At 40.6% G+C, this 25,395-nt stretch overlaps 1 protein-coding gene across 4 annotated transcripts in view; it reads right to left on the bottom strand.

Moving 5' to 3' along the window:
* Positions 1 to 7,351, bottom strand: part of dcc (DCC netrin 1 receptor) — a 706,325-nt gene extending 698,974 nt beyond the window's left edge. For 3 of the 4 annotated variants that reach the window (XM_061980597.1, XM_061980596.1, XM_061980599.1), the window contains exon 1: positions 6,912 to 7,351. In XM_061980597.1, coding sequence (XP_061836581.1) covers positions 6,912 to 7,032 — 121 coding nt within the window. In that variant the 5' untranslated portion in view covers positions 7,033 to 7,351. The remainder of the gene's footprint in view (positions 1 to 6,911) is intronic. The other variant, XM_061980598.1, reaches the window with a different exon arrangement.
* Between the last annotated feature and the right edge of the window lie 18,044 nt (positions 7,352 to 25,395).

Here is a 25,395-nt window from a genome sequence, read left to right as displayed (position 1 = left end):
GGGCGCCTGCACAGCCCACTGTTCTGCTTGTTTCCTTCTAGTCACACTGGCCATACTAACAGCTAGCCATCTTGCTAAAGAGAGTCACTTTACTGTTTAGTGCCAACATTTCTCACCAGTGTTTTGGTGAGATGTGCTCTGCTTTGAAATTCAAGCACCACGTACATCTACGCATGCATATGAATCCAAATAATGCGAAAATGTAATTGCGCGTTGAAGGACTCTTTCACGTGAGTAAGATCATTACACTAAGGCCATGTCCACACGAACACAGACAGTTTCAAAAATGTATATTTGGGGTTAAAACGATCTCCATCCACACAAGTGTAGTTTCAAAACTGTATATGTCTACACACAAACGCATACACCTGCTGCCATGCACATTTTGTCCAATCAGAAGCCTGAAAAAACAGCCACAGCTGACTTGTTGGCATTATACCTCCTTCATGTTTATTTTGAAATACTAGACCAGGGGTCGGTGACCCACGGCTCCGGAGCTGCATGTGGCTCTTTGACCTCTCTGATGCGGCTCAGCTGCATACTTGCCGACCCTCCCGATTTTTCCGGGAGACTTCCGGATTTCAGTGCCTCTCCCGGAAATCTCCCGGGGCAAATATTCTCAGATTTTCACCCGGACAACAATATTTAGGGCGTGCCGTGATGGCACTGCCTTTATTAGCATTCTCTACAACCTGTTGTAGTGTCCGGTTTTTCATCATACTATCTGCGTGACATGTTGTATGCGGCCTCTGCTTACACACGTAATTGACTGCAAAGCATACTTGGTCAACAGCCATACAGGTCACACTGAGGGTGGCCGCATAAATTACTAATATGCGCCACACTGTGAACCCACACCAAACAAGAATGACAGGGAGAACATCCGCACCGTAACACAACATAAACACAACAGAACAAATACCTAGAATCCCATGCATCCCTAACTCTTCCGTGCTACATTATACACCCCCCGCTACCACCAAACCCCGCCCCCCCAACCCTGCCCACCTCAACCGACGCACGGATGGGGGGGGGGCAGGGTTGTGGGGGCGGGGGTGTATATTGTAGCCCGGAAGAGTTAGGGATGCATGGGATTCTGGGTATTTGTTCTGTTGTGTTTATGTTGTGTTACGGTGCGGATGGTCTCCCGAAATGTGTTTGTCATTCTTGTTTGGTGTGGGTTCACAGTGTGGCGCATATTAGTAAGAGTGTGAAAGTTGTTTATATGGCCACCCTCAGTTTGACCTGTATGGCTGTTGACCAAGTATGCCTTGCAGTCACTCATGTGTGTCTGCAGAAGCCTCATATAATGTGTAACTGGGCTGGCATGCTGTTTGTACAGGTTGTAGAGGGCGCTAAAGGCATTGCCATCACGGCACGCCCTTATTATTGTTATTGGGGTGAAAATCAGCAGACATTCGAGAAAATACTTGCCCTGAAATTCGGGAGTCTCCCGGAAAAATCGGGAGGGTTGTTAAGTATGACGCTGTCAAGCGCCATTCATATAAAACTCATAGGCCGCACTAACATTACATTTTCATATTAAGGTGCGGGCCGCGTGTCTGAGACCCCTGGTTTATACATAGCACAAAGCAAAAAAAAACTTTGTATGCAGTGTTATTTCATTTTAAATTTCAAAAGAGTTTTGTGGCTCCCATTGTTTTCTTTAATTTGTGAAATGGGTCAAAATGGCTCTTTGAGTGGTAAAGGTTGCAGACCCCTGTACTAGACGTACACAATGACATGTACATTATCTTTAAAACCAACCTGCACGTACACAGAGCCCTGGGAACATTATTATCTCTTTTTTTCAGTGTTTAAAGTGTGCATGCACAACTGTGCTGCTGAAACCCCACACTGATAGAATTATAACATGTTCAGCAACATAGTGAAGTGTTACATGTGCGGTGAAGTGTACATTATTTCTAAAATCAGCATGCACTAACGAGCCAAGGAAACCATTTTGCTTAATTGAGTGCCTATATAAAGCACACGGACGTGCGAGTACTCCTGCAAAACTCTCGTGGAATTATAAAGCATTTAATCATCAATATAGTGATATGTTACATGTGCATCAGTACACACTACAAGGAGGACACAACATTATGTTCTTTTTTGTTGCTTGGTCGCTTTTTACGTGCGTGCACGGTCGCGCCCGGATACATCTACAAGAATGGAAGCAACACACATAAGTTGCCATCATGATTTGGCGTTAAATAAGGACTAAAAACATAACATAATGTTTCACCTTTCTTATGACACAGAGCAAAAAGTATTTTTTTTTGTAAATAAGTTGTTCCATCAGGTGGAGGTTCGACAGCGATCATAACCAAAACAGCTGACTGTCGCAAAGCCCATTTTGATGTGTCTTTTTAATCAATGTAAAGTGAAAATAGCAGCATATTTACGTTCAAACATACAGTAATTCCTCTTATAATGTGTTTAAAGGCAGCAAGGCAGTGTTGTTGGGCTTTGTAAATGAAAGCGCACAACCGTGTCGTCATCACAAGTCTTCATTTGTGCCGTGTACACGCATACGCTAAGCGGAGAGTTTTAGAACTCTACACTTTGGCCAGCGCTTGTAAAAGTCTGCATTTTTAAAGACAAAAGTATGCGTCTGCATGTGGACAAGAGGCCTAAACGCAGAGATAAGTGTGCGTTTATTAAGTATCTGTGTTCGTGCGGACATGGCCTAAAATGTATCGTTTTATCATTTAATATACATGTTTCAAACTACACATGATCAAATGTATGATGAGGTCAAGCAGGGGTTTCCATTTGCCATTTATTATGGCCCTGAAAAAAAACATCAAAATTGTATGAAGGCATCATATGATGAGAAAATCTGACATTTGAATACGAATGATTAACAATAACACTAAGATGTGTCCTTCAATATATGGATAACCTGTGTTTACCCTTTTTATGAGACTACTTCATTACAAATTACATGATGACATCACGCTCACCTTTTGTTTACTAAAGGGATTGTTTGATGAACAACTTTGTCGTCATCGTTTCAACATCCTGGCAAAATCTACAATATTTCATATCCACACAAAAACATCCAGGATTCTGTTGGGATGTCAGTAGACAAGGGCAAGGGAGTTTTCTGGAGAATCTGGACAAGTTGACGAGTCCGTCAAAGTACTCCCATACAGCAGAACAATACAATGCCACAGACACATCCTCGATATGTTTGTTTAAAAAAAAGTCAGATCACCATGTCTCCAACACGAATGCCTCTACAGCTCCTGTTTCGCCTTTGGATTACATTGCAAAAAGCGCATATGTATGATCGGAACTATATGCACACACACACACAGACACACACACTCCAAAATGATTAGTAAAAACATATGATCCAAAAAACAGACGAACCATGTTAGAGTAACCGAATGGTTTGGGTTTTTTTCAAAAAACCTTCCAACCCTATCAAACACGCGTAATAACTAACTAACTAATTATTTACATAATTAACTAAAACATATTTCCAAATGTGCGCGAGGTTGTATGTTTGAGGGAGAAGTTGACATCTTAGATCGATAAAAATGCTGACTTACACCAAAGACGAAAGCACAAACCCAACACACTAAACCTGTTCAGACCAGAAGAAAGATGGGTGGAGCAGAACTGTAAATCTTCTTGTAAGGAGAAAATCGATCAGAGCTTACACCACTGTGTCCAAAGTCCAAAACCCTATTTTGGCAGCATGTCCTATACACAAATATATTTTAAGAAAAAATAATAATTAAAAAGCCACAAGAAAAAACAGAGCTTGCTATGTGAAAAAAAAAAAAAAAAGTAATTACAATTTTAAAATAACTGAATATAGAAAAACTTTAAATTGTAGATTATAAAATGTAGGAAAAAAGGAATCAATCATCAAATATTATATTACAAACAGTAAATAGTATTTATATAGATCATTAATTACAATTGTAGATCTTTACAATGTAACACTTTTATTACAAAAGAAAACCAGCCAAAAAAGCCTGATTGATTTAAGCAAGCTGCAATTATTAATAATAGTTATCGTTATAATGAGTAACAATTATACAATCATTCAAAGTTGAATAATATCTGTAATACTTATATTGTAACTGGACATGCTGTAGTTTGACCTTAATTTTGCAGCTAGTCAAGTATATTTAATTGTTTAACATATGTTGACCTACATTGCACTTTAGGTTGTTGTAGAAACACAAAAAGTAATCCATTCATTTTAGTGGAAGAAGTTTGGAAACCCTGTGAGAAGAGAGTTCAACAAAAGTACTGACATGTGGTAGAAGGTAGTAGAATTATCCAATGTATGTACAGCAAAAGCTACTAGGATTTAACTGGAAAGTGATGCTTTTTCTCACAAACTTGTGATTGTTAAAGTGCTCCAAGTAGTAAACTATTGTAGCGCTTCATAAACCAGTGTGAGCGGCACTGGGAGCAAGATGGGTGAAGTTTCTTGCCTAAAGACAACAAAGCAGTGATTATTAGAGGTGGAGGAATCTTTGGGCACCTCACAATTCGATTACGACTTAAGAGCTACGAATTGGTTAAAAATCGATTATTGATGCATCTTTTATTCATGTACATTATTTTTTTACATTTCTTTTAATTTCACTAAATACGCATTCATTGCTTGCAACTTTTAAAAAACAGTGCATTTGTAATAGGAAACAGTTGAATTAATTCCAATTGCCATTATTAATATAACAAAGTTAAAGTTAAAATACCACTGAGAGTCACACACACACTAGGTGTCTCTGCAGGTGTCTCTAGAAGTCTCTGCATAGAGTGGTGAGGACGGCAGAAAAGATCATCAGGACTCCTCTCCTCAGGAAATCGCAAAAAGCCGCTGCCTGACCAGGGCTCAGAAAATCTGCAGTGACTCCTCCCACCCTCACCAAGGACTGTGTTCACCGCTGGACTCTTGAAAGAGGTTCTGCAGCCTCCGCAGCAGAACCTCCAGGTTCTGTAACAGCTTCTTCCCTCAGGCCATAAGACTCTTGAACGCATCATAATAATCCCCTCAATTCCCCCCCAAAACAGATTAACTCGCTGGAATATAAAGACAATATAACATACATCCATTAACGTGGAAGCATATGCAAAAGTGTAATATATTTATCTGTACAGTAATCCATGTATTTATATCTGCACCGTATTGCTCTTTTATCCTACACTACAACGAGCTAATGCAATGACATTTCATTCTTATCTGTACTGTAAAGTTCAAATTTGAATGACAATAAAAGGAAGTTGAAGTCTAAGTCTCTAAGGCAGTGGTTCTTAACCTTGTTGGAGGTACCGAACCCCACCAGTTTCATATGCGCATTCACCAAACCCTTCTTTAGTGAAAAATAAAATGTAGGTTTTTTTTCAAATTCAAGACAAAGTTATATGTTTTTGGTAACACTTTGGGGAACATATTCTAAGTAACAAAGACTTAATTTAGAGTTTTTTGGACACTAGGGGAACATATTCTAATTAACAAAGACTTAATTTAGAGTTATTTGGTTAGGGTTAGGGCCAGGGTTTGAGGGTTAAGGTTATAATAAGGCCATGCCGAATAAGGCATTAATAAGTACTTAATAATGACTAGTTAAGAGCCAATATGTTACTAATTTGCATGTTAATAAGCAACTAATTAATGGTGAACATGTTCCCCATACTAAAGTGTTACCATGTTTTATTACTGGTGCACAAAATGAACCGTGCATGAACATCTCCTTGTTCAAAGAACAAAACCAACACAGTGCATAAACTCACAACAAATTACACACCTACAAATCAGTCAGCTGTTGCCGTATCCGTAATACGCCGATAGGGAGAAGTTTTTATTTACACGATGAGTCGGGTGTGTTTTGACCTCCGCCGAACCCCTGAGCCGACTCACCGAACCCCTAGGATTCGATCGAACCCAGGTTAAGAACCACTGCTCTAAGGTGTTGTGAAATTACCCTCTGCATTTGACCCATTCCCTTGTTCTACCCCTTGGGAGTTGAGGGGAGCAGTGAGCAGCAGCGGTGGCCGCACTCGGGAATGATTTTGGTGATTTAACCCCCAATAACGGCGTGGCGCAGTGGAAGAATGGCCGTGCGCGACCCGAGGGTCCCTGGTTCAATCCCCACCTAGTACCAACCTCGTCATGTCCGTTGTGTCCTGAGCAAGACACTTCACCCTTGCTCCTGATGGGTGCTGGTTAGCGCCTTGCATGGCAGCTCCCTCCATCAGTGTGTGAATGTGTGTGTGAATGGGTAAATGTGGAAGTAGTGTCAAAGCGCTTTGAGTACCTTGAAGGTAGAAAAGCGCTATACAAGTACAACCCATTTATTTATCATTAATAACAGACATAAATGGAACATAAGTGCCGTAATATGAAAGAGCTGGTCGGATCTCTCTGTGAAGTGGCTCGATGGGGTCGGACACATTTTACGACTGTCTGCATTACTTTTTTGACAATAAATATATGATCGGATTTGATCTTCCAAAAATGGCTTATACTTCATGAAATGGTGATTCTTACCTATCAATTACAGTACAATTGTTGGTATCGCCGATGCAACAGCTGGCATGGTAGTTTCTAACAACATGATAAATCACATGGTGGTTTTCGTTATGTGGAGGGCCCCAATGACTCGGTATGCCTTGGGCCCCCTAATGACTAAATACGCGCCTGCAATGAGCTCCGCAAGAATGAACTCTGCAGCCTCTGGCCTGCACACAGTGGACCCCCAGGTGTTGAAACAATCATGTACAGGTAATTTTTCAGCACATGCAACAAATGTGTTCATTAACACACACACACACACACACACACACACACACACACACACACACACACACACACACACACACACACACACACACACACACACACACACACACACACACACACACACACACACACTCACCATGCGCTGAGGTGTGAGCAGCCAGCAGACAGAAGAGCAGCAGGTTGATTCCTCCTGTCCTCCTCTTCAGGACCAGCACCTCCCAAACATCTCCATAAGATTCAAATAAGGACGTCTCCATGATCCAGTCCTGGTGAGCAAGGGCAAGCACGAATCTCCAAAAACGATTCAAATCCTTAACTGGCACTGGCAAATAAAAAGCAAGGATGTTGAATTGGGAGGATGAAGAGGAAACAGCCTCTTCTTCCCCAAAAGCGGTTCGGCTGTTGTACCCGAAAAGAAAAAGAAAAAAGAGATGCAGTGAATTTCCTCTCGTTGGAAAAAGAAAATAAGTTACAGAAACTAAGAAGGTGCTGTATCCATGGCACCGGGATAGAAGGAGGGTTCGGATCCTCTCTGTCTGCCGGAGGTCTGCTCAGACGATGGAGTGGAGCGAGAGAGAGTCCGACACCTTTCTCTCTATTTCTCTCTCCCCTGTCTGATAGCCAGAGAGAGAGAGAACGAGAGCGGAGAGCGACCCAGAGCCAGCATTGATCTAAATTGGGTGCAGGGAAAGCCTGGAGCTCAAGCACGGGCTGCCGGAGCGGAGCAGCCGCAGCCCGGCGAGGAGGACACCTTCAACTGGGAGAGATTAGCTCAACTCTCCTGCCCTCTCTGGTCACAGCGGGAACTTAATCTCTCCTCTTCCAGCGGGGAGAACATGCCTGAAGAGTGTGAGTCAGAGTGTGTCCAAACTTCATTTTCATAAATGTATACATAAACTATATTGCCAATAGTATTTGGCCACCCATCCAAATGATGAGAATCAGCTGTCCTAATCACTTGGCCCGGTGTATAAAATCAAGCACTTAGGCATGGAGACTGTTTCTACCTTACTTGCCAACCTTGAGACCTCCGATTTCGGGAGGGGGGTGTTGGGGGCGTGGTTAAGAGGGGAGGAGTATATTTACAGCTACAATTCACCAAGTCAAGTATTTCAGATGTATATATATATAAGACATACTTGACTTTCAGTGAATTCTAGCTATATATATATATATATAAATAAGAGAACTTGAATTTCAGTGTTCATTTATTTACACATATACACACACATAACACTCATCTACTCATTGTTGAGTTAAGAGTTGAATTGTCCATCCTTGTTCTATTCTCTGTCACTATTTTTCTAACCATGCTGAACACCCTCTCTGATGATGCATTCTGCTTCGTCTCCTTGTTGTGTGCGCAGTTGTGCACTGCACTCTCTAAAAGCCGTAGATATTATTGTCACATATGCATGTACAGTAGATGGCAGTATTGTCCTGTTTAAGAGTGTCACAACATTGCTGTTTACGGCAGACAAACTGCTTTACGGTAGACGAAAACGTGACTGCTGTTGTTGTGCCGCGCTGGGAGGACGTTAATGAAACTGCCTAAAAATAAACCCACAGAAGAAACCAAGAATTCGCCCTTGATCATTCTACAGTTATAACGTGATGGGGCAGGCACGCTGTTTATATTGTGGGAAAGTGGACGTGAAAACAGGCTGTCGACACGTCACTCAGGTCCGCATGAATTTCGGGAGATTTTCGGGAGAAAATTTGTCCCGGGAATTTTTCGGAAGAGGCGCTGAATTTTGGGAGTCTCCCGGAAAATCCGGGAGGGTTGGCAAGTATGGTTTCTACAAACATTTGTGGAAGAATGGGCCGCTCCCTGTGGAACTGTCATAGGATGCCACCTGTGCAACAACTGCAGTTGTGAAATGTCCTCGCTCCTAAAAAGTGAAGAGTTTGGGAACAACAGAAAGTCAGCCACCAAGTGGTAGGCCACGTAAACTAACATAGAGGGGTCGGCAGATGCTGAAGCACATAGTGCAAAGACTTTCTGCACAGTCAGTTGCTACAGAGCTCCAAACTTCATGTGACCTTCCAATTAGCCCATGTACAGTACGCAGAGAGCTCCATGGAATGGGTTTCCATGGCCGAGCAGCTTCAACTAAGCCATACATCACCAAGTCCAATGCAAAGCGTCGGATGCAGTGGTGTAAAGCACGTCGCCACTGGACTCTAGAGCAGCGGAGACGCCTTCTCTGGACTTGTAAATCCCGCTTTTCCATCTGGCAATCTGATGGACCAGTCTGGGTTTGGAGTTTGCCAGGAGAACGCTACATTTCGGACTGCATTGTGTGAAATTTGGTGGAGGAGGAATTATGGTGTGGGGTTGGTTTTTCAGGAGTTGGGCCTGGCACCTTAGTTCCAGTGAAAGGAACTTTGAATGCTCGAGGATACCAAAACATTTTGGACAATTCCATGGGATGGCACTTCAAGTTCATATGTGAGTAAAGGCAGGTGGCCAAATACTTTTGTCAATATAGTGTATGTGCAGCTCTAATCATTGTTGATTTAGGTTGCACATTAGAATAACAGGGAAAAGAAGGGAGTTATTCGCTTTCATAAAAACGTTATCATAATGATATTATTATATGATAAATGGGTCCAAAAAGTATTTGATAAAGTTGTTATTAAATACTTTTTGGTCCCATTTGCTTTTAACAAAAATAAATCAAGTATTGTGAGTAGTATCTTACCTTTCTGTATTTGTATCTGAAGCAGCAATAGCTATCCTCCATGAAAACATACTTTGTATGATCACATTCAATTTGTTTTAAAGTCCAGTTTAGAGAAGTATTTAATCTTGGATACAGTATATAATCCTCCAAATTGGCAGACACATTCATTCCAACCAATAAAACAATATTTTTGCATCTGACAAAAACACCCACAAACACTGGCTTACTCTAATAAAAATGCCATGTTTGTTATAAATACAGGTTTTTTTTAAAAAGAAGGAAAAAAAGGCTGGCTTCCACTGGAGAGACATGTGTCTGCTAGCTTGAGTGCCCCCACTTCTCCCAGTGTGGCGAGTCAGAGTACTGCAGAGGCATTGAACTGCCAGTTGACAATATATTGCCCCCTACATTGAGGCAGAGGTACTTGCTGCCTCATGGCCTGCCTTTTCCCAGTGGCAACAAGCATGCGCCCACTCGCACGCACGCTCTCCATACACTATGTGTGTAGCCATGGAGGCACTACCTGTGCCTGCCTCACTTCTCGTCTGCCTTGTTATTTTCATCAGGAAACACGGAATTTCCACGATTTTGACCATGAAAATGATCAAAATAAACAGGAACCACACCAAAATCACATCGAAAGCATAGACCAAAAGATAAATATTAAAACGTATTTTATTTTAATACTTTGTTTTTTAACATCCCATGGTAAGCCACCTGGTGGCAAGGTGAGGCACTGCCTGACTTGCCTCCCCGGACAGCACGTCACTGATACATAAACACACATGTATATACAGTCGTGGTCAAAAGTTTACATACACTTGTAAAGAACATCATTTCATGGCTGTCTTGAGTTTCCAATCATTTCTACAACTCATATTTTTTGGTGATAGAGTGATTGGAGCACATACTTGTTGGTCACAAAAAACATTCATTAGGTTTTGTTCTTTTATGAATTTATTATGGCTCTACTGAAAATGTGACCAAATCTGCTGGGTCAAAAGTATACAAACAGCAATGTTAATATTTGGTTACATGTCCCTTGGCAAGTTTCACTGCAATAAGGCGCTTTTGGTAGCCATCCGCAAGCTTCTGGCAAGGTTCTGGTTGAAATTTTGACCACTCCTCTTGACAAAATTGGTGCAGTTCAGCTAAATTTGTTGGTTTTCTGACATGGACTTGTTTCTTCAGCATTGTCCACACGCTTAGGTCAGGACTTTGGGAAGGCCATTCTAAAACCTTAATTCTAGCCTGATTTAGCCATTCCTTTACCACTTTTGACGTGTGTTTGGGGTCATTGTCCTGTTGGAACACCAAACTGCGCCCAAGACCCAACCTCCGGGCTGATGATTTTAGGTTGTCCTGAAGAATTTGGAGGTAATCCTCATTTTTTATTGTCCCATTTACTCTCTGACATCAGATGGACAAAGATAAGACCTTCTGGAGAAAAGTTCTGTGGTCATATGAAACAAAAATTTTGCTGTTTGGCCACAATACCCAGCAATATGTTTGGAGGAGAAAAGGTGAGGCCTTTAATCCCAGGAACACCATGCCTACCGTCAAGCATGGTGGCTGTAGTATTATGCTCTGGGCATGTTTTGCTGCCAACGGAACTGGTGCTTTACAGAGAGTAAATGGGACAATGAAAAAGGAGGATGGACAATGCGGAAGAAACAAGTCCATGTCAGAAAGCCAACAAATGTAGCTGAACTGCACCAATTTTGTCAAGAGGAGTGGTCAAAAATTCAACCAGAAGCTTGCCAGAAGCTTGTGGATGGCTACCAAAAGCGCCGTATTGCAGTGAAACTTGCCAAGGGACATTAACATTGCTGTATGTATACTTTTGACCCAGCAGATTTGGTCACATTTTCAGTAGACCCCATAATACATTCATAAAAGAACCAAACTTCATGAATGTTTTTTGTGATCAACAAGTATGTGCTCCAATCACTCTATCAGTTATAGAAATGATTGGAAACTCAAGACAGCCATGACATTATGTTCTTTACAAGTGTATGTAAACCTTTGACCATGACTGTATGTGCTCTGCTCATTGTATACTGTAGGCTAAATCTTTTTTATGCTTTACCTTTAAAAACAATTTCAGTCATGTTCTGTTACACAAACACATTGGTAATGGTGAGTTTTCAAAGCATTCCTGTCACTTCTGCAGGCCATGGGAAGTACAAAAGGAATCTGAGGATGTAAGTTTACTCAATTGTTTTTCTCTATATTTGGTACTATTTCAAGTAGAGATGTCACATGATATCGGCCTGCCGATATTATCAGCCGATAAATACGTTAAAATGTAATATCGGAAATTATCGGTATCGGTTTTTTTTTTTTTTTTAATTAAATCAACACTTACAATTAGTGCACCAACCCCCAAAACCTCCCTCCCCCATTTACACTCATTCACACTCATTCAAACAAAAGTGTTGTTTCTTTCTGTTATTAATATTCTGGTTCCTACATTATATATCAATATATATCAATACAGTCTGCAAGGGATATAGTCCGTAAGCAAACATGATTGTGCGTGCTGCTGGTCCACTAATAGTACTAACCTTTAACAGTTAATTTTACTAATTTTCATTAATTACTAGTTTCTATGTAACTGTTTTTGTATTGTTTTACTTTCGTTTTTATTCAAGAAAATGTTTTTAATTTATTTATCTTATTTTATTTTATTAATTTTTTTAAAAAGTACCTTATCTTCACCATACCTGGTTGTCCAAATTAGGCATAATAATGAGTTAATTCCACGACTGTATATATCGGTTGATATCGGTATCGGTTGATATCGGTATCGGTAATTAAAGAGTTGGACAATATCGGAATATCGGATATCGGCAAAAAGCCATTATCGGACATCCCTAATTTCAACTATGACTAAAGTGGATCACAATAATCTTTTGATGTGTATTTTTTAGCGCAATAATAACGCGTTAACTATAAATTTCAACAACGGCACAAATTTTTTTAATGGGCAATTAATGCACACGTGTCCATTTTGACCCTGGGGCAGTGCCGTCGCTGGAGGAACTTGGCTGCTTGCTATTCATGAGCCACAAGCGAGCAGAAATTAAAAAAGGAAGTCATGGAAATATCAGGTTCAAAGCCATGGCAAATTGTTCTACGGACAAGAAAGGACTCTTTTTTCGCTGTGAAAAGAGGCGACATCCCTGCAAGAAACACCTGCTGCGCGAGTCATTCAGGCGGGTTTTGCTTCACTTCCATGTTCAGATTACGGATAAGGGCAGTGATAACATCACATTTAGATTGTTACTGTGACTGATTTAGCAAGTAAGATGACATAAAAGTTCAACAGAAATGAATGATGGTCGGTAGGAGGTCGAAAGGTGACTTTTTTATTGTCAACAGTCGATCCGACATTAAAACATGTCAAGACACTTTCTCAAACTAATCACACACTTTTCTAGCTTCAAAATAAAAGGGCTATGCTATACATCCGGTTTAACTGCATTTACAAAATGAAAATGTCTTACATTATGATCATGGTTTGTCATTAGGGGTGGGCACCGGATATGGTACTTTTTTGGCACAGACTAAAACCAGCCGGTCCTACCGGGCACCGATTTACATAGAATGCAGCGGTGCCATGTTTTGGTTCCTGTATTGCGCGTTATGTCGCGTCTGTTTGAATTAGCACTTGCGAGTGGCGAGTACTTGCTAGCACTTGAGAGAAAAACAGGCGATTTTGAAGCGGACATGCTATTAGTAATCTTGCAACTCATAAATGTTTCATGACAAAAACCCAATCATTCCAAATAAAAAAATCTCTAAAGTGTGGCTTGTCTTTTCTAAATGCGATGCGGTTTCAGATTACGCTCTCTGCAGTATTTGTGACGTACAAATTAAGGCAAGTGGCGGGAATACTTCCAATCTGAGGAAGCACCTGGTTAAACACAAGATTTTTCTCATGGCTGAAGAGTGCAGCCAAGTTAGATGCATGGCTGCAACTCCCACATTTGGCACTGTTAGCGGCTCGGCTGAAGGCAACAACTCGGGGGAAGAAATGGTGTTAACATTTGGTGACAATAACAGTGACATCATCATCCTCTCTGTCTGCCCCAGGTAAAAAGCCTACTGTATAAGAATACATTAGCTTTGCATTTTAACTTGCAATAGTTATCATAATCAGCTCGGTTCATCGTACTGTACTTTCTAATGATAATGTAAAGTTTTTGCTTAACTTTCATTTGTAGTTTAGGACTTATTAAAAAAAAAAAAATCTTTCTGGCTGAAATATCATGTAAATTATTTTATAAACATGTTCTGGTTGAGTCCTCAATTACAAAATGATTAGCAGGCTGAATATTACATTTTGTTCATTAATAGAGAAGGTTGAAACATTGCCATGCAGCAATATGAAGAAAATTAACTTGGACAACATGTAATGTACAGAATATCAGATCCATTTATTCAGGTAGAAATATCACAGATTAAAGCTGGGATAGGCTCCAGCCCCCCTGTTTCCCCAAAACAAGCGGTAGAAAATGGATGGATGGATATTACAACAAAATATTTTACAATAAAAGGTGTGTTCATAACAATCAACATTTTGAGTTATTTATGCATGAAACTGTTATCTAAACACGGAAGTAGAGCTCCTCCTCTGAATGAAAGTGCTCCTAAAGCAAGAATATAAATTCTGTATTTCTACAAAATACCAAATCTGGCAAGACACCAACACACAGTAGGCATTTTGTTATTGTCATTAAATCATGTCCTTTTTGTATTGGGCTGTTTAAAAAAGCATAATGTTTAAATCACATTTCATTAAAGCAAATAAATGTTCCGTTCATGGTGTTAAAACTTGAAAATTATCTGTCTAGGGTACACTTATTAATGATGAAATGAAATATATATCTACAATTAATCGCGAGTAATTTTGAGTTATCTATGAACAACTGCAATTAGTCGGGATTAAATATTTTACTCGTTTGACAGCGCTATTATTTTTGAAACAATATTTTCAATAAAACATACACCTTACTGACACTTTAAGATCCATTTCCTGTCAATAGAAAAGGACAGGGAAAAAAGCTACGCTTTTACTACTGGGGTTTTAAATAATTGCAGGGATGTCCGTGTGGACATTTGCGGCCCACGGCTTGTTTTTTTTGTTGTTTTTGTTTTCTCGCCTGCGACAAAAAAACACGTCCTGAATTAGAACATTGATTAAAAAAATAACATTACACTAAAACACAAGGAAAAAATGGAGTTGACCCATATCTTCCCCAAAAACGGAACCCAAAATGGCCACCGAACTGTGAGTTTTATGGTCATTAATGACATTAATGATTATTTTAGTAATCGAATAATCTATTGATTGATTTGTTCAATTAATCGAGTGAAGGATAAAACCAACTTTATTGTATTTTAGGGAAAATGTGTTTTTTCAAATAAAAGCACACCATCAGCATTGACATTGTACTTTTAGCATGTGTAATAAATAATAATAGATACAAATAAAATAAGAAAATGAAAAACTGTGTTGTTCGGCAGCACACAGATCACAACACCTATACAACACCACGCTCAAGTGCCCTATGTTTACATATTTTAAGTTCCAGGCACTCCATGTTATAATATTAAAAATAATAATAAGAGATTTTATTTGTATTGCACTTTACAACAACAAATGTTGTCCAAATGTATACCTTTTTTTAGTGACATTCATTTAACAATTGATTGAAGCGAGAGAAGCAAAGCTTTTTTCTATTCTATTAATCCTTGCAGCTGTAATCTGTGCATCCTGTCATGATGAACATGTGTACAAATTTCTTGCAAGACATGGACATTTCAGAGTGGGCTAAAGCCCTCAAACAGGTTTTAGTTGGCAGAATAATAAAGATGTTCGTAAATAATAAGAATAAATTAAATACCTGAAGGGGGTTGGATTAGACATTACACTAATTAGCATTGTTTCCTGAAAAACACTTTGGTTTTAGTATCTTTAATGTAGAAAATGTATCAAAGTGGCTCCATGCACCCTTCAACTTTTCTGTATACAACCCCCGCTGAAAAAATGTTGAACACCCATGATTTAATGTGATCACAGCTACAGGAGAGCTTGCTGACATCTCCAATCAGAACTGTGTTCGGCACAAGGCACAGAATCACTGAAACAAGCAAATTGGAAGTGGCAACCTGAAGCTATACAAAGATCAAGCAGCGGGAGGTTGGGACATATTTAAAGAGTTTCTGATCACACAGTGATTTCAGCTGAAAGGCTGACACCTCCACCTGAGCTCTAACTGGTGTTAAGTACAACATTTTTTGAAAATATAAGATGTAAGTGCCGTTGGCTGTTACAGTTAAAACAACAGAATTTTGATTGAAAAGGGGATTATGGAAAACAAAAAAATTGTAATGCAAAAAATAGACAATCTACAATCAAAAGTGGACAACCTACAATCATCTAGGAAATTAGATATGGCAAGTGTACAATCACAGTAAAACAACTTGAAAAGAGAGCTTTTTGGCAAAATAAAGAATCCCAGAGATGAAGTGAAGAATCTTAAAGAGGAACAGATAGCAATGTGACAATAAACGAAGGTCCTGCAACAAGACAACACATCTCTATAAACATCATAGATGAGATGGATCAGAATTCACCAGGTTGCACATTATACCCAGATCCTATGCCAGAGCAGTTGACAACAGAGGAGAACCAGATGAAATCGATGTTGCCTCAGTGGAGAAACAAGTGGTTACATTTCTGCGATCAAAGGAATTGGATGTTGATATTGACACCAACGACACATGCATTCCACTGTATGGAAGAAACAACACCACTCCAGTCATCATTGTGAAGTTTGCCAATAGGAAATTCAAAATCACACTGCTGAAACAGAGAAAGAAGCTGAAGGGTACAAAAACATGAATAATTTGAAGAATTATATAAGAGAACAAAGTTGGAACAATGTGTATAGGGAAAATGACGACGATGAAGCTAATTTAATTGTTTGCCATGGATGACAAACAATTGAGAAATGCTTGTAACAAGAAATATACATTATATAGAACAATTATAAAACAAAGATCTATAGAGGCAGAACGTACGTACAAAATGTACAAAAACAAGCTAACTAGCACCTTAAGAGCATATATAAAAGAATGCTACAATGAATTACTTGAAAAAGAAAAAAAACAATATGAGAAATATTACTCTCAATACTTCTCAGACAGAAACGTAAAAAATGACAAGGAATGAAGTACTTATTTAAGCTCCAAGCTTAAATAAGTACTTTGTAAATATTGGACCAAATCTGAATGAAGTACTTGAAAGCTTCAATAACTACTTTGTAAATATTGGACCAAATCTGGAGGAAAGGATTACAGGACTTGAATAGCACCATAGATAGAAATCCGAACTTGGTGTTCCTCACGTACGAGACGGAGAAGGAAATAATCAAAATTGTAAATAAATGTAAATCTAAGACCTCAACGACGTGTAATAAAATTGATATGGAAACGATAAAAAAGGTTATCCAAGATATTTTAGAAACTTCCAATCATTTTAAATATGTAAATTCCAAAACAAAATTAAAAATAGCAATGGTTGTACCGATTTATAATAATGGAGACAAACACCAGTTTACATTCACAATTTTCTAAAAGCATTAAAAAATGATTTAACAACAGATTGGAAATATCCTTGTATAACATTCACGGACAATCTATACGGATGCATAGCCAACATTTCAACATCGATGGCATTAATCGAAATGACAGAGGAAATTACTAACGAAATGGGTGGTAAACAGTGTGCAGCTGCAGTTTTTATGGCTCTAACAAAAGCATTTGACACAATTAATCACATTATCTTAATGAATACATTTGAATGGTATGGCATCAGATGGCTCGTCTTAAACTGGGAAAGAAGCTATCAACAAACAGGGAGCAATAAGTAAAGCTACACAAACACGTCTACAGCTCTAAATGTATCTTGCAGTCCACCCCAGGAATTAATACTGGGACCAAAATTGTTCAATCTCTATAGAAATGACATTTGTAAAGTTATAAAGGACTCAAAGTCAATACTATTTGCAGAAGATATGATTGCATTTTGTTCAGGAGAGAACACAGAATCGAATACAAATAATAACAGAATAAATGAATAAATTGGCAGCACGGTGGAAGAGGGGTTAGTGCGTCTGCCTCACAATACGAAGGTCCTGAGTAGTCGTGAGTTCAATCCCGGCCTCGGGATCTTTCTGTGTGGAGTTTGCATGTTCTCCCCATGACTGCTTGGGTTCCCTCCGGGTACTCCGGCTTCCTCTCACCTCAAAAGACATGCACCTGGAGATGGGTTGATTGGCAACACTAAATTGGCCCTAGTGTGTGAATGTGAGTGTGAATGTTGTCTGTCTATCTGTGTTAGCCCTGCGATGAGGTGGCGACTTGTTCAGGGTGTACCCCGCCTTCTGCCCGATTGTAGCTGAGATAGGCTCCAGCGCCCCCCGCGACCCTAAAGGGAATAAGCGGTAGAAAATGGATGGATGGATGGGTACAAAAACATGAATGAGCTCCTCACAAAACGCATTGCTGAAACTGTCTCGAGGACGCAAGGGAAAATTCAGGGCACTTGAAGTGCCAAATGTAATGGCCAGAAGCAAGAGTATTTGTTGTCAAAACATCAAGGATCTGGACAAGTATTACAAATCCACAACGCTTCAACAACAACGATAATAGCGTTTGATGGAAAACATACATCCAACATCAACAATATTAAGTTCCAAGGGATCACTTAACATTAAGACCTGGATTTAGGAGCACATTCATCAACACTCATTGACATTCATTTTGCAACATAGACCATAAAAGTTTGGATTTGGAGAATATATTAAAAAAAAAAGTCTCCCATATTAGGGATTTTTTTTTTATTGTAGAGAGCAACAATACAATAGTGATATATCTCTCTCGAGGTCGTCCTCAGATGAGCCTTCCATCGTTGTCTCCCGTCATCGCGGTTCTCCACACATCTGGCCAGCTCATTGGTGCTTCGTGCTCCCGCATCATTCTTGAGTACATCCACATATGTTATAGTGGGACGTCCTCATCACCGGTGGCCTAATTATGCAAAACCAACGTTTCTTACCGACTGGGACCTGCTGTTGTGTATTTGGGATCTGTATACGTCCCGAAAATTTGAAATGCAACCATGAAGGCATTGCGGAGATATTGATAAAACAATCTTGCCTTCTTTCATACTTCCTTCAAAGAGTCCGTTTGGAATATGTACAACCTGTAAAGTCACAGGTTGGAGAAAATGTCACTGGATTATCCAGCACGGTGTCACAGGGGTTAGTCCATGTGCCTTACAATGCGAAGGTCCTTGGTTTGATCCTGGGCTCGGGATCTTTCTGTGTGGAGTTTGCGTGTTCTTCCCGTGACTGCGTGGGTTCCTTCCGGGTGGGCTTTCTCCCGCCTCCAAAGACAGGCTGATTGGCAACACTAAATGGATGGATGGATAAGTCCCAAAAATTTGAAATCCAACTGTGGAGGCATTGCGGAGAGATTGATAAAACAATCTTGCCTTTTTTCATACTTCTTTCAAACGGTCCGTTTGGAATATGCACAACCTGTAAAGTCACTGGTTGGGAAAAAAGTCACCGTATGATCCATATAAAGTATAAATGTACGCAGAGTGCCTTGCGCGCGTTCGCCATTGTACTCCACACTACAATCAATAAACTCCTTTTTCGCGATCCTTTGTTGTGGGACAGATTGCGTCGTACATGGACAGCTACCCTTTGCTGTTGCCATTTCTAATTCAAAATAGCGTATAGTTCTCACTTATTTTTTATCGGTAGACTTGATATGGTAGTGCTAAACATCACAACAAAGTGGGTGTGGACAAGACACTGTCCACACCCCCCGTAAATAAGCCCGCCTACAATGGGCACATTCTGTAAAGACAGTTTGTAAAACATAGTCAATGCAAAATTTTGACAGAAGACCCACCATTACATTGTATGTAGACCACCAGGAAGTGTTTTAAATGAAGAAAAAAAATCATAATAGGACCCCTTTAAATCTGAAAAAAAAGTCATTTAATCAATACATTAGCCCAGGGGTCGGCAACCAAAAACGTTGAAAGAGCCATATTGTACCAAAAATACAAAAAACAAATCTGTCTAGAGTCGCAAAAAATGAAAAGCCATACATCAGTCTTAAAATGAAGGCAACACATGACGTAAGTGTCTATAATAGCCTACTATCAAAATAACTATGTGTCGCAGGCTAAAGCAAATCTTCATTGACAGAAATGTTGAAATTTAATATTTATTCTACACATTTTTACAACATTAGAATCCATTAGTAAATCAGAGGCTACTCAGAAGGTGAGATAACTCCTGGAAATTACTGGCTTTTTAATGGCCAAAGGTATAGTTGTGTGTGTCCAATTTAAAGGAAACGGCAAGCTGTCTTCTTTTAATAGATTTATTACATTCTTTGGCAAGCTAGGTAAAGTTTGCTGTGGTCTGGAACAACATGGCACACAAACAACTGTATGAAATGCAGCCAATATTACATACAGATAATGTGTCATGAGACATGCACAACTAAATTATGTACAAAAGGATAAAAGTAAAGGATATACAATGAGCTCAAATATACATACCAATGAGGCATAATGATGCAATATGTACATACAGCTAGCCTAAATAGCATGTTAGCATTGATCAGCTTGCAGTCATGCACTGACCAAATATGCCTGGTTAGCACGTCAATAACATCAACAAAGTGCACTTTTGTACATTCACGCACAGCATGAAACCTTTGGTGGACAAAATGAGACAAGGAATGAGTGGAAGATTTTACATATAAACAAACTGTTGCGTCACAGTCCATACTACGGCGAGTTCAAGAACCGCCGAATATAGTAGGACGAAACGATGTTCACCAAATACTCTCATCAGTGAAGCATACACACAAACATATTAAACAGTGGGCTTTCTAACCATTGGGAAGGTCTGTGTCATGTTTGTCCTCAAACAAAAAACATAGTAAAATAAAAAGTTGTATTTCCCCATCTTTTTCCATTTTCAATTATTTTTTTAAAATGTTCCAGGGAGCCACTAGGGCGGCACTATAGAGCCGCAGGGTGCTGACCCCCGCATTCGACGCTTACATGCAATCTACAACAACATGAAACATTTTTGAAACAATACAATAATCCCTTCAAAGTGACTGCTTTCTCAGAAATATGGATTGAAGCTAAAAAAAAAAAAAAGTACGGCAATAGATTTTCATTTCGAAAGATATGAACTAGATTACATCAACAAAAACAACAAGAGTGGAGAAGTAGCGGTGTGCGAGATTAAGATCTTAAGCTACAAAGTGGTAAAAACATGTTATTTACTATCTAAAATATCTTCAAATCATTAACCATTAAAATATGTCATATAAAGAGCAAAAATGTATTGCTCAGCTGTATATACGGTGTATAAAACACCTAAATCAAGGAAATTTTGGCTGTAAACAGTGGAAAAAGTAATTTTCTCATGTGAAACTTTACCATTCACATCCTGAACCCTAATACACGAAAGACCTTTGATGACTTCATAGATACAATGTAAAGCATGAGTTTTTATCCAAAAATTACAAGACCAAGTAAAATTCCAGGCCATTGTGCCACGTTCATTGACAATATGTACTAATGATTTTGATAAAAAATACTGCACGGGGTCTGATAATAACCAACAATCTATGACGGAAACTGTAGGAATAGAAACATGGATGACAAAAGACATCACAAAGACTAGGCTCAGAGAAAATTATGTATGATTTGAAGAATTATATAAGAGAACACAGTTGGAATAATGTGTACAGGGAAAATGACGACAATGAAGCTAATGTAATTGTTTGCCATGGATGACAAACAATTGAAAAATGTTTGTAACAAGAAATATGCATTTTATAGAACAATTATAAAACACAGATCTATAGATGCAGAAAATACGTACGAAACGTACAAAAACAAACTAACTTGCATCTTACAAGCATATATAAAAGAATGTTACAATGAATTACTTGAAAAGGAAAAAACCAACATGAGAAATATTACTCTCAATACTTCTCAGACGGAAACATAAAAAAATACATTGAATGAGGTAGTTGAAAGCTTCAAGTAGTACATTGTAATTATTGGACCAAATCTGAATTAATTAGTTGAAAGCTCAATAACTACTGTCACAATGCACTTTAAATGCGGTACAGAGGAAGCCAAGGATGCAGACGGAAGGTGAGTAAAACTGTTCTTTACTAAAGGAAAGAGTACTCACTACAAATATCCAAACAGGAGATAACAAAAAGCGACGGTGCGAAAAAGAGAAAACAAAATGAGTACCGTGGAAAAAAGAACAAAAGCTAATATGCAAAAAGAACTAGACTTGGGTTGGAGCTGCAAGACGTGCAACCTACCAGACAACACCAAGTTGGATGGCACTGGGAATAGCCAAGAATGTTAGCATCAAAAACTCTGGAAGCATAGAAGTCTTCGGACATGGAGAGTCGAGAAGTGGAATTGCTGAGTGCCATCCAGCTGTCGAGGTGCTGCTTAAATAGTGTTGGGAAGATTGGACACAGCTGTGCACGTCTCACAACTCCGCCCACAGGGAAACACAGGAACTCTAGGAGAAAGACAAAAAATAAGAGCCTGGTCTACTGCACCAACAAAGGACAACTGAACACACAAACCACAAGGTGGCAGCAGGCTGTGACAACTACTTTGTAAATATTGAACCAAATTTGGAGGAAATGATCACAGGACTTGAATAGCACCATAGACAGAAATCCGAACTCGGTGTTCCTCACGGACGAGACAGAGAAGGAAATAATCAAAATTGTAAATAAATGTCAATCCAAGACCTCAATGGAATTGATATGGAAACGATAAAAAAGGTTATTGAAGATATTTTAAAACCTTTAACGTGCATTAGCAACCAATCAATTTAAACATGTAAATTCCAAAACAAAATTAAAAATGGCAAAGGTTGTACCGATTTATAATAATGGAGACAAACACCAGTATACTTTCACAATTTTTTAAAAGCATTGAAAAATTATTTGACAACAAATTGGAAATATCCTTATGTAACAGTGACAGTTCACTGACAATCAATACAGATGCATAGCCAACATTTCAACATCGATGGCATTAATCGAAATGTCGGAGGAAATTACTAACGAAATAGGTGATAAACAGTGGGCAGCTGCAGTTTTTATGGCTCTAACAAAAGCATTTGACACAATTAATCATATTATCTTAATGAATACATTTGAATGGTATGGCATCAGAGGGCTCGTCTTAAACTGGGAAAGAAGCTACTTAACAAACAGGGAGCAATAAGTAAAGCTACACAAACACGTCTGCAGCTCTAAATGTATCTTACAGTCTAACCCAGGAATTAATACTGAGGCCAAAATGTTTCAATATCTACAGAAATGACATTTGTAATGTTATAAAGGACTCAAAGTGTGACGATCTGTCACTTCATTTCGGTTTGTTTCCATGTTTTTGTATTTACTTCCTGTCAGTGCTCTTATTTTGTTATATTTCCTGTTGGTTCCGCTGAGCACTGTTTTCTCCTCACCTGCCGGTGATTGGCAGCCGGTCCACACCTGCTGCCAATCAGCATATACCTATTTATGTTTTCACTCGAGCACTCCTCAGGGCTCGACGATAGACTATGTTAGGAACTGTTGTATGCAAGACTGCTACATTCCTCTGTTGTTTTATTATTAAAATCATCTTACCTGCTCATCCTCCTCCTGGTTCTTGCATCTTGGGGTCACACAAACGGCAGCCATGCGAGTTCCCCACAGTATCGTCGAGCCAGAAGATTGTGTCCTCGCGAGAACCCCTGTCGGCGATGCACAGCCGACCTTCTGGACCGCACAATTTTTGGAGGACTTATAAAAGCCAGGTTTGTGCGGTCCCAGCCCACAGCAGGCTCGGACCTTCCCTCTCCGCTTCGACCGCCGGTTCCGGCTCTCCGACCCGCGAGGCCACCGCCGCCTTCGCTCCTCCCGGCTCGGCCGCCGGTTCCGGCTCTCCGACCGGCTAGGCCACCGCCGCCTTCGCTCTTCCCGGCTCAGCCGCTGGTTCCGGATCTCCGACCGGCGCGGCCACTGCCGCCATCTTCCCCGTCGCCTGCTGTGCATCCTGTCCCGGCTCCACGGCAATCGCCTGTACCAGCGCGTCGACCACCGGTTCCCACACCGCGTCGCACGCCAGTCGCAGCCCCGCGTCTTACACCGGTCGCGGCGCCACGACGACCAACTCCGGCTGAGTGCCCAGCACCCGTTCCTGCTCCAAGGCGGCTTCCAGCAGCTGCACCACGGCTGCTATCCCTTCCAGCACCCGCTCATCCTGCCAGTCCGGCGAAGGCTCCAGTGGAGCCCACCGTGATGTCCTTCCTGGCCTCCTGCTGGGACTCGGCGAGGGACGTGTCGTTTTCCCTCCTCCTGGCCCCCTTCCGCCCATCCCTGGTTTTCGCACCGGGGGACATAAAAGACCCAGAACTCCTTCTCCCAGTGGTGGACGGCGTCTGGCATCCGCCTAGTGGAGGGGGGGCTACTACCAGCAGCAGTGCAGCCAAGCACACGCCGCTGTCATCCCCGCCATCGTCTCCTCCCACGGAGACATCATCGTCTCTTTCCACGGCGCCGCCACCTTCATCTTCTCTGGCGCGCCTTCGCACTGCGCGGACATCTTCCGCGTCACCGTGGGACTCCGCACGACACCGCCATCTTCCTGGTCGGCAGCGGATCCACCCACGACCACATCTCCGGCGGGCTTTCGCATGGCGCCGCCATCTTCAGTGTCATCATTGTCGACGACTCCGCCCACGATGACATCATCTCTTGCACGCCTTCGCACGGCGCGGAGGTCTTCCGCGTCACCGGCGGGACTCTGCACGGTGCCGCCATTTTCATCGTCGGCAGAGGATCCACCGACGACGCTGTCATCCTCGTCGCCGCCAGCTGCGCGACCTCCTCCTTGTCGGCCACTAATGTGGCCGTTCCGTGGTCGTCCACCTCGCCAGTGGCAGCGGCGTTCAACGCGTCGCCGCCACTTGACTCTCCCTCGCTGGCTGCGGGGACACTTGGCCTGGCGACCCTCCGCCATGTCCTCCCTCCACCCTCCCGTAATTTTTGGACTTATTTCCGTTCTTGTTTCCAGGGAACATCTGGAATCTGTTCCTTGAGGGGGGGGGGGGGGGGGGGGGTCCTGTGACGATCTGTCACTTCATTTCGGTTTGTTTCCATGTTTTTGTATTTACTTCCTGTCAGTGCTCTTATTTTGTTATATTTCCTGTTGGTTCCGCTGAGCACTGTTTTCTCCTCACCTGCCGGTGATTGGCAGCCGGTCCACACCTGCTGCCAATCAGCATATACCTATTTATGTTTTCACTCGAGCACTCCTCAGGGCTCGACGATAGACTATGTTAGGAACTGTTGTATGCAAGACTGCTACATTCCTCTGTTGTTTTATTATTAAAATCATCTTACCTGCTCATCCTCCTCCTGGTTCTTGCATCTTGGGGTCACACAAACGGCAGCCATGCGAGTTCCCCACACAAAGTCAATACTTTTTGCAGAAGATACGATCCCATTTTGTTCAGGAGAGAACACAGAATCGAATACAAATAATAACAGAATAAATGAATAAATTAAAGCAATGGTTTGACCAAAACACTATCTTTGAATCTAAGTTAAAGTAAAATAATAATATTCGGTAACAGCAGAAGAGAAAGTCAAAAACAAATACAAATAGACAGATTAGACATTGGCTGGGTAAAATAAATACAATTTCTAGGTGTAAAAATAGATGGTAAATTTAACTGGAAATCTTATGTAAAAATACTCAACATAGTGAGTAGAAATACTTAA

Source organism: Nerophis lumbriciformis, linkage group LG20 (genome assembly GCF_033978685.3).
Source record: "Nerophis lumbriciformis linkage group LG20, RoL_Nlum_v2.1, whole genome shotgun sequence".
In the NCBI taxonomy this organism is placed as follows: Eukaryota; Metazoa; Chordata; class Actinopteri; order Syngnathiformes; family Syngnathidae; genus Nerophis; species Nerophis lumbriciformis.
Note: the sequence above shows the minus strand (reverse complement) of the source record. Positions and strands in the feature narration are given on the sequence as shown.